Source organism: Penaeus japonicus, unplaced genomic scaffold, assembly GCF_977035675.1.
Source record: "Penaeus japonicus unplaced genomic scaffold, GWHDUDI00000001_assembly GWHDUDI00000011, whole genome shotgun sequence".
NCBI classification, from domain to species: Eukaryota; Metazoa; Arthropoda; class Malacostraca; order Decapoda; family Penaeidae; genus Penaeus; species Penaeus japonicus.
Genome location: NW_028234413.1, coordinates 24,670,444 through 24,686,871, shown reverse-complemented (window position 1 = coordinate 24,686,871; position 16,428 = coordinate 24,670,444). Strand labels below are relative to the sequence as shown.

The 16,428-nt window shown below is 43.8% G+C and overlaps 1 protein-coding gene across 1 annotated transcript in view; it reads right to left on the bottom strand.

Annotated features, from left to right (window-relative positions):
* Window positions 1–8,885: 8,885 nt before the first annotated feature.
* The window catches only part of LOC122261881 (phenoloxidase-activating factor 2), a 9,216-nt gene continuing 1,673 nt past the window's right edge, over window positions 8,886–16,428 (bottom strand). The window contains exons 2-9 of the mRNA XM_043029700.2: window positions 10,830–10,920; window positions 10,536–10,734; window positions 10,307–10,408; window positions 10,066–10,204; window positions 9,870–9,984; window positions 9,583–9,745; window positions 9,300–9,476; window positions 8,886–9,221 (exon numbers count right to left, since the gene is read on the bottom strand). Of these exons, the coding sequence (XP_042885634.2) occupies window positions 9,012–9,221; window positions 9,300–9,476; window positions 9,583–9,745; window positions 9,870–9,984; window positions 10,066–10,204; window positions 10,307–10,408; window positions 10,536–10,734; window positions 10,830–10,920 (1,196 nt within the window). The 3' untranslated portion in view covers window positions 8,886–9,011. The remainder of the gene's footprint in view (window positions 9,222–9,299; window positions 9,477–9,582; window positions 9,746–9,869; window positions 9,985–10,065; window positions 10,205–10,306; window positions 10,409–10,535; window positions 10,735–10,829; window positions 10,921–16,428) is intronic.

Here is a 16,428-nt window from a genome sequence, read left to right as displayed (position 1 = left end):
AGGTCCATGATGGTTAAGTGGAAGGCGGTTTTGATTTTGTCCGAAAATTGCGAGTTGGTAGTCTCCTTGTTAAAGTGCAGTTTAAATCTCTGACACAAATTCATGACCTCAAAGTAAAAGTATCTATTCCTGTTGGCCCAAATACCTGTAAGGGAGTAATATTTCACAGGGATTTGAGAACAATAGAAGAAAGTGAAATTTTTGAGGCCATGAAAGACCAAAGCGTAATAGATGTAAGTTGCATGACCAAGAAGGATGGGAATGTGGAAACTAAAACCGGATTGTGTTTCTTGACCATTTCTACACCAAAAATTCCTAGTACTGTTAAAGTCGGATACGAGATCGTTCAAGTAAGACCTTATATCCAAAAACCAATGCGCTGTAATATATGCCAAAAATTTGGACACACCTCATTAAAATGTTTTGATAAGGATACTGACACATTCACTTGCGGTAAATATGCTGGAGCTCATGATGCCACTACATGCACGGAAAAGCCACTCAAGTGTGCTAATTGAGGAGGTCCCCATCAGTCAGGCTCTGCTGAATGCAGCAGCCTGAAGAAGACTGAGACATTGGCATACATGAGAGTTACCGTGAGGCCAAGAGGAAAGTTGAAGGTTTGGGAAGCAAACCCAATACTTCTTATGCTTCAACAGTAACTAACAATGTTTCCAGTATGAGTAGTGTTAGCAGCTCGCAGCTAAGGATCAAGAAATTTCGGAACTAAAGAAAACTGTTAAAGACCTAATGAATCAAATTAAAGAATTGAATAAAACAGTAAAGGTAATTGCTGAATCAACCTAGGAAAAACAGCATCATGAGGAGGAGGATACCAAATCACAATCCAGATCACACCTAGTTCAGATGATCCCTACTAGGACTTCGCCTGGCTCTTGGTCTACTCGTCAGACTACTGTCTCCAAGAATTCCCGAGAGTTGCCCTCATTAAGCAAAGGAGAGGAGGAAGTGCCTCCCTCCCAAAAACAAGGCTCTTCCAAATTCCGTAAAATGCAATCAACGTGTTTACCATTATACAATGGAACTGTCGAAGTCTTAGAACAAAAATAAAGTCCCTCAGATTATTAGCCAATATTACTGTTCTCCAAGTATGCCATTTAAACGACCGAGTCTCTGACCAGGTCGTATCGCTGAGGAACTATCATTTGTGTAGAAAAGACCGAGAGGGAAGGGGTGGAGGTGGGGTCGCTATGTACATTCACCAGAACCTCCCTTTCACCGAAGTGATGATTAATTCTACCTTGCAATATGTCGCATGCAAAGTAAAATTCAATAACACGTATCTGACTATATGTTCTGTTTATTATCCACCTGATAATATGGTAATCTATGGTGAGCTTTTTGCTCTTCAGGATAATCTTCCAAATAACAAATTAATTTTAGGTGATTTCAATGCTCACCATACTTTATGGGGTTCCCTACAGATGGATGGTATAGGTGAACAAGTTGATCAATGACTCTGATCTGGTCCTTCTAAACGATGATAGTTCAATGCAAGTGGATGATAATACCGGTAATTTGACCTATCACTGATCTCTTCAACACTAGCAGCCAAGTGCCTGTGGCACACCAATGACGACTCGTTGGGAAGCGAACACCTTTCTATTTGTATTAAATATTCATGCTACACTTCAAGAACGACTTCAGCACCTAAATTTAACGTAAAAAGAGCAGATTGGGTTGCCTTCACAAGAAGCATCAAGCTCGAAGTTGTTCGAGAAACCATTGATGATAAAGTAAACAATTTTCAAAATTGTATTGTAAATGCAGCAATGGCAACCATCCCTAAGACGTCGGCAGAGAGTGTTAAGCGTAGAGTTCCATGGTGGACACCAGATTGCCGTAGGGCGCTATGTGAACGAAATAAGGCCTACAGGCTTTTCCAAAATAACATCACAAATGAGAACTTTTGCAATTACAAACTAGTGAAAGCTAAGGCTCGAAGAACAATCAGACAAGCTAAAAGACACTCTTGGCAAAGCTTTGTCTCTACAATTAACAGCAACACCAGTACTTCAGAGGTTTGGTCTACTATTAATAAAATCAATAGAAAAACTATATATTATAGAATTAATAACATCATACAAGAGGGAAATAATTTTGATTCTCCTAGAAGCATTGTTAATTCACTCGCTACGCAGTTCTCTTACACAAGCAGCTCAGAAAACTATCATCCTGCTTTCCTGACCAACAAGGAAGCATCTGAGTTGCAAACAATAAACTTTGCCACAGGAGATGACCTTGATCATAATAAAGACCTAACAATAGATGAGCTTCTCCGAGCCCTAGAAACCTGTAGAGGAATGTCCCCAGGTCCTGATGAGATTTGATATGAGATGATAAAGCATCTTTATCATGATACCATGATTAAGTTGCTAGAAGTGTACAATGATATTTGGAGAAGCCAGACTTTTCTAAATTTACTTCGCCCACATCATTCCAATATTGAAAGGAGTGGGTAATCCCAAATCCACCTTTTCTTACGGCCCAATGATACCATGATTGAGTTGCTACAAGTGTACAATGATATTTGGGAAAGCCAGACTTTTCCAAATTTATGGCACTTCGCCCACATCATTCCCATATTGAAATGAGAGGGTAATCCCAGATCCGCCATTTCTTACCGCCCAATTGCGTTGACCAGTTGCAACGTTAATACCAGGCTATTGCATTTTCTAAATTCCAGGAATTTACTAGTTGACGAACAATACGGGTTCCGAAAGGGACATCAAACTCTCGATCAGCTAGTAAAACTGGAAAGTCATATTTACGAGGCATTTGACAAAAAACTATTTTTTATTTCAGTATTTTTAGATATAGAAAAAGCCTATGAAATGACATGGTGATATGGCGTGCTCAGAAAACTTTATGCTTTCGGTTTACATGGAAACGCCTTGTTTTATTCAAAATATCATATCTGACAGAACTTTTTCTGTCAAATCATTTTCTGACAATGTCACTTTTTCGGACATTTTTGTCCAGGCAAAGGGGGTCCCACAAGGAAGTGTCTTGTCACCAACATTATTTTTATGTGTAATAAATTACATTTTACTATCTCCTCGGAACGTTAAATACTCACTGTTTGCCGATGATTGTACATTATGGCACTCCAGCAGTAATGCAAAATTCTCGGCAAATCAGATCCAATTGGCACTGGATATGATTCATAACTGGGGCCTCCAGTCGGGTTTTAAGTTTTCCATAAGAAAGAGTATTGGCATGGTTTTTACCCATAGGAGGAAGCCCAACATCAGGCTAACTCTAGACATCCACCCAATACCTATTCAAAATTCTGCTAGAGATCTTGGTCTACTCTTTGATAGTAGATTAAATTGGAAAGACCTCATTGGTCAGTTAAAGAATAAATGTCAAAGAGCACTCAATTTATTAAAGTGCACTTCTGGATATGAATGGGGAGCTGATAAATCCCTGATTAGGTCTAAAGTAGATTATGGTTTAATTTTGTATGGCTCGGCAACGAGCTCAACCCTGAAAGATTTGAGTGTTGTGCAGAATGCTTGTTTATGCATCTGTCTTGGAGCCCTTAAGTGCACTCGTACCGACCGTCTAAAGGTAGAGTCAGGAGTACCTCCCCTCCATCTGAGACACGGCCAGCTTATGCTGACCTGTGCCACCAAAGTAGCCCGACACCCCTGTCAACCTAATGGGAATGTCTTATGTCGACTACTGAGCCCTCAGGTCAGTGACAGTAGACTCCGAGATCTCATAGATAAAGTCGGTATAGATCTCTCTACCATCAGTACCCTGGTTCAATCAAATATAGCATCATGAGAGATGTCCACTTTCTCCATTGTTGTAGACTGGCTACCATCAGTCAAAGCCACGGTGCCAGAGGCAAAGGTATGCCAAAGGTTCAGAGATATCCTTATTAAACATCTTTCCATTTTTCATCTGTATACCGACGGCTCCATGACAGACGAGTGTGTGGGTACGGATGTATGGTCGACTGAATGCCAGTTGAGATTCAGACTGCTGAATCACACATCGATCCTTCTTGCTGAACTTTTTGCCATTGATAAAGCTATAGATTTTGCCCTACCGACGACCCACGATAGATTAGTCATATGTTCAGACTCACTAATTTCACTTAAAACAATTAAATCCTTAGAAATCACCAAAAATGAATTACATGGAAATCTCATTCGTTACATAATGCCAGCAAATCAATCAATCTGATATCTGGGCACTTGGGTATCCATGGCTGACAAGTTAGCCGGGTCCACTGATCTGGAGCCAAGCATAGTCTGCACATATCAAGTGTTTTATTTCATTTATTAATGCAAAAAATCGTCTCCTATTGCAAAGTGGGTGGACCAACCTCCAAATCACTAAACACAAAGCAAACATAGAACCGTGGAACACAGCCCATAGAAGAAATAGAAGGGAGGTTGTATTGGCCTAATTAAGGGTCAATGCCACACGGATAACCCTATATCGAAAAGAATTTCCCTCCTATGTGTGACCACTGTGACGGGAAGTTATCAATATATCACATCCTAATAACATGTGGAAAATATGACTGCCAAAGACAAAATATTAAAAACTATATACAAATAAATAATATGCAAGACAATTTAATCAATTAAATATCAGACAAAGAAAGAATCATCCAAAAAGTAATCACTTTTCTAAAGGAGACAAAACTATATGACCTTCTCTAGATTGATGAGATAAAATGGAACCATTGGCTTAATAACCTTGGCATGTGCCGCTGGTCGATAGCCAATAAATCCAACAAAGAAAGAAAGACAGCGACACACTTATGAAAGATAGTTATGGAGGCAGGGCAGATATTATTACCGACACCATGGTCGACCATATGATTCACACCGCACCCTGTTTTCCATGTTTTTTAAAAGTCCCTTTTGAACCTTTGCCCCTGCCTCGACTTGAGCGGTGGCGAGACCAGCAGATTCGTATACTTTGCACATTCCAATGATATCACTGAAGCACATGACATGCCGAAAGGTACACGACATTGTTGTGTTATTTAACATGTAATCGGTCTAGATTGGCTTTATATCCTGGGCACTTAAACTTGCACTTGATAACGCGCGATCTCTAATACTATCACCATATTCCTGGGTGTAGCTAAATAAATTATGCGGTTGCAAAGTCGTCCTTTCTTTGAATTGTGTGTCCAGTAATGCAAAATGACACTAAGAATCACTTGCTTTAGTATATAGCACTTGTTTAGGATTACTGCCTTTGGGTGATTAGTCGTAAAATGAAACCTCACATCCTTCGTTTCGTTTTCTGTTTAAATTTACGTCTTTTATATTGATAACTCACTGAAATCTTTCAATTACTATCAAGGCCCTTTTCATCATCCTGTTATTACCTATTTCAATTACGGTCACTATACAAAAATTCTGAAGTCCTGGTCCCAGTGATTTATACATTCCCATTTGACAAGTTCTTTATATCTACAAATGCCGATTTTTTTCCTGCAGGAGAGAGCATGGTCTTCATTCCACTTTTCACTCTTTAATTGTAACTTCTTAATTTTGAACATAATTTGGTGGGTTGAATACAAACCACATGATTACCTAGGATTGCACAATCTAACTCATGACCATTGTTTGCAACTATCACTACAACAGAACAGAAGCTACTGGTGTCCTTGGCTTTTGATTTAGGCCAGGCATGTTACCACATAATAATCCCTGTTAGTAGAAAAAGTAACAGAAATAACAGGATATCACAGGAACCGGCTGAAGGTAAACAAACCAGCTATGTGCGGAATATGGACGTTTGAATCCATTTCATGTACATGATAGGGTTCGGTATCAGCAAAAATACTGGTACTTGTATCTAATACCGGTATTACCGGCCACGGCATTTACTTTTTAATTAAGTAGAAAAAAATCCTTTGTCTACCTTCTCATCTAAGGAAAACCGTGTCCCTACAGCAGCGACGCCTTGTACTACCGCCACTACGTCGCAGTGTCTATCATGTTTGGTAGTTCCCCTTTCAATCTTCCGTCCTCGCGTCATTCCTCACCTCGGGATCCTTCATCATCTTCCAGCCCAAGTTCTCACCCTAACCCCTTGCTTCCCAACTTCCGTCTCTTCCTCTGTCACCCATCCTACCATCATGCTCTAGTCATCCACCATCTCCCTCTCCTTTTCCTGGTACACATCCCTAGTACATAACATTCAAGGAAATTTTAGCTATATCAGTGCTGGTTCAGATACCGAGGGTTGCTCAAAAAGCCCTGCTACATCCTTTGTGTAATCTTACAGCAATGTCTCTCCCTCCCCCCTCCCAGGCCAGAATTGTATTTTCTACTTCAGTTAATTTTTCCATTGAGCCTAGCAACTCCTTACTGCGGTTTAACTACTGCTAAATTGGGTGTTACCATAAATCCATATTTCTTTCTCTCTAGTTAAAGGAGAGAGGCTTCATGGAGGAGGTTGGTTTCAACAATATTTTTTTGTGGTCAGTGCACTCTAGAACCTGATTACTCTAAGCTAGATATTGTGGATAAGGTATTATCTGTATTATCCAAGTCTCAAAAATGACAAATAGGAGGACATTTGGTAAATTTGTGAAGGAGGCTACCACAAATATTTATTAGTGTATCGGGAAACAGTGAAGATGAATACTTCAGAGGCTCTGGTTACGACACCAAACCTTCTGTAATTGTTTCAGCAGTGAAAGCACTGGTCTCTCGTAATACTGAGGGTGTGCTTCAAAATGCATAATCTGGTGCCTTAATTGTGAAAATTCCATATAATTTTTAAAATGGATGTAAACAATGCCACCAATGCATGCTTTGGTGAAGCTAAGTTAGTCAACATTCGTCCTGGAATTCGGAGTGAAAACTATGTGAACGGTGATCTGAAGAGATACAAAGCCTACGACAGGTTCTGGGCAACATTGTACTACCACTTTTAGAAGATTGGACACTAGAATGTCCATCAAGGCATCAGCCAGCAACATATGCCCTTTATGCAGGAAATCGGGATTCCAGGACTTGTATCTAAAAGGCAACATATTTGTGCAAATTACTTGATACCACTTCAGTCTTTGATTTATTTATTTTATTATTTTATCTATTATTATTATTAATTATTATTATTATTATTATTTTTTTTTTTTTGGGGGGGGGGCAAAAAACAATTTAATAATGGTGTTAACACAATGCTCAAGAAGTAGGGCAGCGTAGAAGAGAATTTCAAGTTAGATGTATTCTATTCGACTAGAACAAAGCTCAGAGTCTGATCCTTATGATCGGTGCTGCAATGCCAGTAACTTTGTATTAACAAATGTGCCTAGACCAAACACTAACTCATGCATGTGGGATAACATATGTGCCTAAACATTTATCACACTGGCTCTATTTGATTCTGGCTTTTCTTTTAAGATGGACGTAGCACTTAATTTGTGGTTGCAGGTTTAACTTACAAGTTTGGCTCATTGTTTTTGTAAATATAGCAATACCAAAATGAAGACTATCTACTAGATTGATGACCACCTGACAAACCTTTGTCGAATTTGTGGAACTGATAAATTAACTCTACTAATCAAATGATCCTACGCACACGATTCTGGGTATGACTTCAGACGAATCTTATGTTAAAGATGTTCATATTTACCCATTGGACACCAAAGTCTGGTGTGCTTGATTCTGTCCTAGATAGATTTACCAACTCCATCATAGTGCAGAACATGGAGGTACTACAATATTCTGGCTGAGAAACTTTTATTCACAGGGTCAAGTGAATCGATTCTCCATGATAGGGACTCAATGCTGCCAACACAGGGGATGATGGACATGCAAATAGAACATAGGGTAGACTGTGGATTGAGAAATGGTTTCCAATATGTGATGGCATGGGTAGCAGTTCCATCCCTTGAATTAACATGGAAAGGAGAATACAATGGCCAATTAGCCTCCTGCAAACATATCATTGAGAAACGGTTTGCAGTTTTGAGCATGCTTGGTTAAGAAGCACTTCAGTGCTTTCCTGTGCAGCTGGTGGTGAACATGTATCCACCTTTGCAGTTCCTGGATGGTGGGCTTTGGACACTTTGGAAGTCAACTTGTTTCGTATCAACAATATTACGATGGTTAATTTGCGGTTGTTTGTGCCCTGCATTGTGGTTACACGGCCTTAGTAATCGTCGAACATGTATTCCACTGCTCAGAGTTTTCATTAGCAGCACCTTTTGATGCTGCCTACCTTTGCCGCAGATAAATTTCCTACAAATGAATAAAACCCAGCAAGTACTGCTTCATCAATGTGAATGGGTCTTTACATATTTATCATGGTTTGTGACCATTTTTACCATATTGTCGTTTTAAGAAAATGCAACTCTTCCACTTGAAAACAAGGTTATTGACCATTAAATGACCCAAAAATCTAAACGCAATATACGTTTAAACTATTCTAAATAGAACAGCTGAGACGTACATTATTGTGCACCTGAAAACCACTTGTCTGTACGTTGTAAATGTTCAACTGTTAATACATCTTTGTTCATGTATTACCCTGGTGCTTAGGTTGTTGGGATTCACGTATTTTGCACTTTCTCCACGTTACTCAACACCATTCTTTGACAACTTCCTTTATAACTTCATCTCCATTATATATTGATTCCATTTGTCAACATGGAAGTAAAAGATGAAGATCGGTTGTTTATGACAAGTTACTAACTGATTGCTGGTAGTTAATAAATTTACCAAAAGATTGCCAGGTTATACAAATACCGATTTTGAGCGGTAAAAACGAGGCTTTAGACGAAAGGTTAAGCATAAAAGACTTGTAATATTCGGTCCAGATATAGGTTGGAGTGTATGAAGTTTAGCAAGGTATAAGAAATTGTATAAATAAAATTATTTCTTTTAATTTATTAGCTTCCGTGTCCAAAACTTCATTAGCCTTATTATCATTATTATCAACCAGTGTTTATTTTTATTTAAAATTCGTCATTAGCTCGTTAAAAGACGGAGGACCAATTTTTAATAAGTTTGGGCAGCAATGGCGTTGATCCAATTAATGTTTTGCAGTACGTCAGTGATGATGGTGGTGGAGGATTCTCCGCAATTTGGCGAACCGTAGGAGATTATCCCAGCCATAAAATAGTGTTTCTCGGCGCAGCGATACTTGCCACATGGCACATTCTGCTCGTCATTTGTCAGCGGGCATACCACTGCTCCTCCACCATCGCCCTGCAAAACACATTTAGTTTAGATACTGTGTGTGCTTGAATGTATCCATTTATATCTTTGAAGTGTACTATAACTTACCACACACGCATCCTTCCCATATTCACCAAGGACACACTTCTGATGTTCTTCGTCTAGATTGAAACTAGAATCAAGGGTGTCATCCTTGAAGGAACTAAATAGTTTTGCTCTACACTCGTCATGGTCACCCGTATATAAGACGGACACGGCCCGTAGGATATTGCTTCCGAAGTTTGGCTGCAGGAAAATTGGATTACACAAATTATCTTACAATTCAACAAGTTTCATTACTAGCAGTTATTGAGAAAAAAGTTAGTGACTTTCTCCCTATGGAGTGTCTTACCTTGTACACGTCATCTCCCCAGCCAACGACGAAGCACTTTTTATGATCTTTGAAGGGTTTTGTTGGTAAACAGACAGGGCTAATATGAGGAGTCTTGGAAAAGTCAATAGGCGACGACAGCTTCAGGAGGGCTATATCGTGGGCATATGTGGCAGGGTTGAATCTATCAAAAATAAAGTATAAATGCCCAACTCAAACTGACAAGACCTTGGATAAAATTAAACAGTTAAGAGTGTGTATGTCAGTTTTAAAAATAATAAACCGCTTTGATCCGTTTCCTTCCTTACCCGCTATGTATGTGTACACTGGAAATTGTTCGTTCTACAGCCGGAAACAACTCGCCGGTGGTTCCCTGGAGATTCCACTCACCAAGATGCACCTTAAGTCTGTTCATTCTCTCGCCTAATCAAAAGAAAATAGTGAATACATGTCGTCAATATTACAGATTCAATAAAAAAAGATAAACAAACTACTGCTACTCACCGAAAACACAATGGGCAGCCGTAACGACATGCTTATTGTCGATAAGAGATCCTCCACATTTGTAGCGAACGTCTTCCCTCGGCCGCAAATTGTACACATTAGGTCTTCGGAAGACCCGCTCCTTCACCAGCAAAGCCACCTGGATACACGGAATTGACGCGAGTTAGTTGTAGTTGCATCTGTGCGTACGCATACATATCCGTGTGTAAAAATCACCAAGAAGTAAAATGTGACAACTTGCATGCCATGGGAATTCTCCGAAGCTGGTGAACCCCCGTTCGTACAGATATCCTGAAGACACCCTCGCCAGCATCTGTGGGCTCTCATGCCGAACGCCGCATTCCTGTCAATGCAAGACTGGTTTTAGAAAAAAAAAAGTCAATAGCACACCGAATAGCACAGACCAGTCTCCAACATTACAGGTCGGAATCGACTAGAATCGAACTCATTGCGACATTAGGGAAACTCACCGCACTGTATCGGAAGTTGTGAAGCATTTCTTTGGCATGTGGGGAGAGGACAGATCCGAAGACCGACTCGTATTTGTCATTATAATAATCCATGTAATGTATTATTTCTTTCTTAGTATCTCTAGGCGGCGAGGCGGGTCTGTGTGGACGCTGTGGTCTCCCACCAAAATTAGGGCGTTTCAATCGACGACTGTCTCTCCTAGTAAATATTGGCACATTAAAGGAGCAAAAACTAAATTATAGAAATCTACGGAGACATCTTGAATTACTTAAACCGACTAGGAAATTAATTACCTTGGTGGGACAGCACGTCTTGATCGACCCGAGGACTGGGTCATGACGCAACACACCTTTTGACCTGGACACGTGAAACTTCCTCTACGGTCTGCAATTATAAAAGGAATATACATAATACGGCCATTTATCAAATTGATATTATAATGACTTCTGCCATTCAACCAACCAACCCTCCCATTATGTCATTCAACCAACCACCCACCCACCCACCCTCACATTATGTCATTCAACCAACCACCCACCCACCCACCCTCACATTATGTCATTCAACCAACCACCCACCCACCCACCCTCACATTATGTCATTCAACCAACCACCCACCCACCCACCCTCACATTATGTAATTCAACCAACCAACCACCCACCCACCCACCCTCACATTATGTCATTCAACCAACCACCCACCCACCCACCCTCACATTATGTCATTCAACCAACCACCCACCCACCCACCCTCACATTATGTCATTCAACCAACCACCCACCCACCCACCCTCACATTATGTCATTCAACCAACCACCCACCCACCCACCCTCACATTATGTCATTCAACCAACCACCCACCCACCCACCCTCACATTATGTCATTCAACCAACCACCCACCCACCCACCCTCACATTATGTCATTCAACCAACCACCCACCCACCCACCCTCACATTATGTCATTCCACCCACCACCCACCCACCCACCCTCACATTATGTCATTCAACCAACCACCCACCCACCCACCCTCACATTATGTCATTCAACCAACCACCCACCCACCCACCCTCACATTATGTCATTCAACCAACCACCCACCCACCCACCCTCACATTATGTCATTCAACCAACCACCCACCCACCCACCCACCCTCACATTATGTCATTCAACCAACCACCCACCCACCCACCCTCACATTATGTCATTCAACCAACCACCCACCCACCCTCACATTATGTAATTCAACCAACCAACCACCCACCCACCCACCCTCACATTATGTCATTCAACCAACCAACCACCCACCCACCCACCCTCACATTATGTCATTCAACCAACCAACCACCCACCCACCTACCCTCACATTATGTCATTCAACCAACCAACCACCCACCCACCTACCCTCACATTATGTCATTCATTCATTCAACCAACCACCCACCCACCCACCCTCACATTATGTCATTCAACCAACCAACCAACCAACCAACCACCCACCCACCTACCCTCACATTATGTCATTCAACCAACCACCCACCCACCCACCTACCCTCACATTATGTCATTCAACCAACCACCCACCCACCCACCTACCCTCACATTATGTCATCCAACCAACCACCCACCCACCCACCCTCACATTATGTCATCCAACCAACCAACCACCCACCCACCCTCACATTATGTCATCCAACCAACCACCCACCCACCCACCTACCTACCCTCACATTATGTCATCCAACCAACCAACCAACCAACCACCCACCCACCTACCTACCCTCACATGTCATCCAACCAACCAACCAACCACCCACCCACCTACCCTCACATTATGTCATTCAACCAACCAACCACCCACCCACCTACCCTCACATTATGTAATTCAACCAACCAACCAACCACCCACCCACCCACCTACCCTCACATTATGTCATCCAACCAACCAACCAACCACCCACCCACCTACCCTCACATTATGTCATCCAACCAACCAACCACCCACCCACCCACCTACCCTCACATTATGTCATTCAACCAACCAACCAACCAACCAACCACCCACCCACCCACCTACCCTCACATTATGTCATTCAACCAACCACCCACCCACCTACCCTCACATTATGTCATTCAACCAACCACCCACCCACCCACCTACCCTCACATTATGTCATTCAACCAACCAACCACCCACCCACCTACCCTCACATTATGTCATTCAACCACCCACCCACCCTCACATTATGTCATTCAACCAACCACCCACCCACCCACCCACCCTCACATTATGTCATTCAACCAACCAACCACCCACCCACCCACCTACCCTCACATTATGTCATTCAACCAACCAACCAACCACCCACCCACCCACCTACCCTCACATTATGTCATTCAACCAACCACCCACCCACCTACCCTCACATTATGTCATTCAACCAACCAACCACCCACCCACCCACCTACCCTCACATTATGTCATTCAACCAACCAACCAACCACCCACCCACCCACCTACCCTCACATTATGTCATCCAACCAACCAACCACCCACCCACCCACCTACCCTCACATTATGTCATCCAACCAACCAACCAACCACCCACCTACCCTCACATTATGTCATCCAACCAACCAACCAACCACCCACCCACCTACCCTCACATTATATCCAACCAACCAACCACCCACCCACCCTCACATTATGTCATCCAACCAACCACCCACCCACCTACCCTCACATTATGTCAACCAACCAACCACCCACCCACCCACCTACCCTCACATTATGTCAACCAACCACCCACCCACCCACCCACCTACCCTCACATTATGTCATTCAACCAACCACCCACCCACCCACCCTCACATTCTGTCATTCAACCAACCAACCACCCACCCACCTATCCTCACATTATGTCAACCAACCAACCACCCACCCACCCACCCTCACATTATGTCATCCAACCAACCAACCACCCACCCACCCTCACATTATGTCATTCAACCACCCACCCACCCTCACATTATGTCAACCAACCAACCAACCACCCACCCACCCACCCTCACATTATGTCAACCAACCAACCAACCAACCACCCACCCACCCTCACATTATGTCATCCAACCAACCAACCAACCACCCACCCACCCTCACATTATGTCATCCAACCAACCACCCACCCACCCTCACATTATGTCATTCAACCAACCAACCACCACCCCCCCCCTCCTCTAATGACCCTCAACTTGTCAACCAACCAACCACCCACCCACCCACCCTCACATCATGTCATTCAACCAACCCACCCACCCACCCTCACATCATGTCATTCAACCATCCACCCACCCACCCACCCTCACATTATGTCATTCAACCATCCACCCACCCACCCACCCTCACATTATGTCATTCAACCAACCAACCACCCACCCACCCTCACATTATGTCATCCAACCAACCAACCAACCACCCACCCTCACATTATGTCATTCAACCAACCACCCACCCACCTACCCTCACATTATGTCATTCAACCACCCACCCATCCACCCACCTACCCTCACATTGTGTCATTCAACCACCCACCCATCCACCCACCTACCCTCACATTATGTCATTCAACCACCCACCCACCCACCCACCTACCCTCACATTATGTCATCCAACCAACCACCCACCCACCTACCCTCACATTATGTCATCCAACCACCCACCCACCTACCCTCACATTATGTCATCCAACCAACCAACCACCCACCCACCCACCCACCTACCCTCACATTATGTCATTCAACCACCCACCCACCCACCTACCCTCACATTATGTCATCCAACCAACCAACCAACCAACCACCCACCCACCCTCACATTATGTCATCCAACCAACCAACCAACCACCCACCCACCCTCACATTATGTCATCCAACCAACCAACCACCCACCCACCCTCACATTATGTCATCCAACCAACCAACCACCCACCCACCCTCACATTATGTCATCCAACCAACCAACCACCCACCCACCCTCACATTATGTCATCCAACCAACCAACCAACCACCCACCCACCCTCACATTATGTCATTCAACCAACCAACCACCCACCCACCCTCACATTATGTCATCCAACCAACCAACCAACCACCCACCCTCACATTATGTCATTCAACCAACCAACCACCCACCCACCTACCCTCACATTATGTCATTCAACCACCCACCCATCCACCCTCACATTATGTCATTCAACCAACCACCACCACCAACCCCCCTCACATTACGTCATCCAACCACCCAACCCACCCCCCCCCCCCACATTATGTCATCCAACCAACCAACCACCCACCCTCACATTATGTCATCCAACCAACCAACCAACCACCCACCCTCACATTATGTCATCCAACCAACCAACCACCCACCCACCCTCACATTATGTCATCCAACCAACCAACCAACCAACCACCCACCCTCACATTATGTCATCCAACCAACCAACCACCCACCTACCCTCACATTATGTCATTCAACCACCAACCCACCTACCCTCACATTATGTCATTCAACCACCCAACCAACCACCTACCCTCACATTATGTCATTCAACCAATCAACCACCCACCCACCCTCACATTATGTCATTCAACCAATCAACCACCCACCTACCCTCACATTATGTCATTCAACCAACCAACCACCCATCCATCCATCCACCCACCCTCACATTATGTAATTCAACCAACCAACCACCCACCCACCTACCCTCACATTATGTCCTTCAACCAACCAACCAACCAACCACCTACCCTCACATTATGTCATTCAACCAACCAACCACCCACCCACCCACCTACCCTCACATTATGTCATTCAACCAACCAACCACCCACCCACCCACCCACCTACCCTCACATTATGTCCTTCAACCAACCAACCAACCACCTACCCTCACATTATGTCATTCAACCAACCAACCACCCACCCACCCACCTACCCTCACATTATGTCATTCAACCAACCACCCACCAGCCTACCCTCACATTATGTCATTCCACCAACCAACCACCCACCCACCCACCTACCCTCACATTATGTCATTCAACCAACCACCCACCCACCCACCCTCACATTATGTCATTCCACCAACCAACCACCCACCTACCCTCACATTATGTCATTCCACCAACCAACCACCCACCCACCCTCACATTATGTCATTCCACCATCCACCCACCCACCTACCCTCACATTATGTCATTCAACCACCCACCCACCCACCTACCCACCTACCCTCACATTATGTCATTCAACCACCCACCCACCCACCTACCCTCACATTATGTCATTCAACCAACCACCCACCCACCCACCCACCTACCCTCACATTATGTCATTCCACCAACCAACCACCCACCCACCCACCTACCCTCACATTATGTCATTCAACCACCCACCCACCCACCTACCCTCACATTATGTCATTCAACCAACCACCCACCCACCCACCCACCTACCCTCACATTATGTCATTCAACCACCCACCCACCCACCTACCCTCACATTATGTCATTCAACCAACCACCCACCCACCTACCCTCACATTATGTCATTCAACCAACCACCCACCCACCTACCCTCACATTATGTCATTCAACCAACCAACCACCCACCCACCCACCTACCCTCACATTATGTCATCCAACCACCCAACCACCTACCCTCACATTATGTCATCCAACCAACCACCCACCCACCTACCCTCACATTATGTCATTCAACCAACCACCCACCCACCTACCCTCACATTATGTCATTCAACCACCCACCCACCCACCTACCCTCACATTATGTCATTCAACCACCCACCCATCCACCTACCCTCA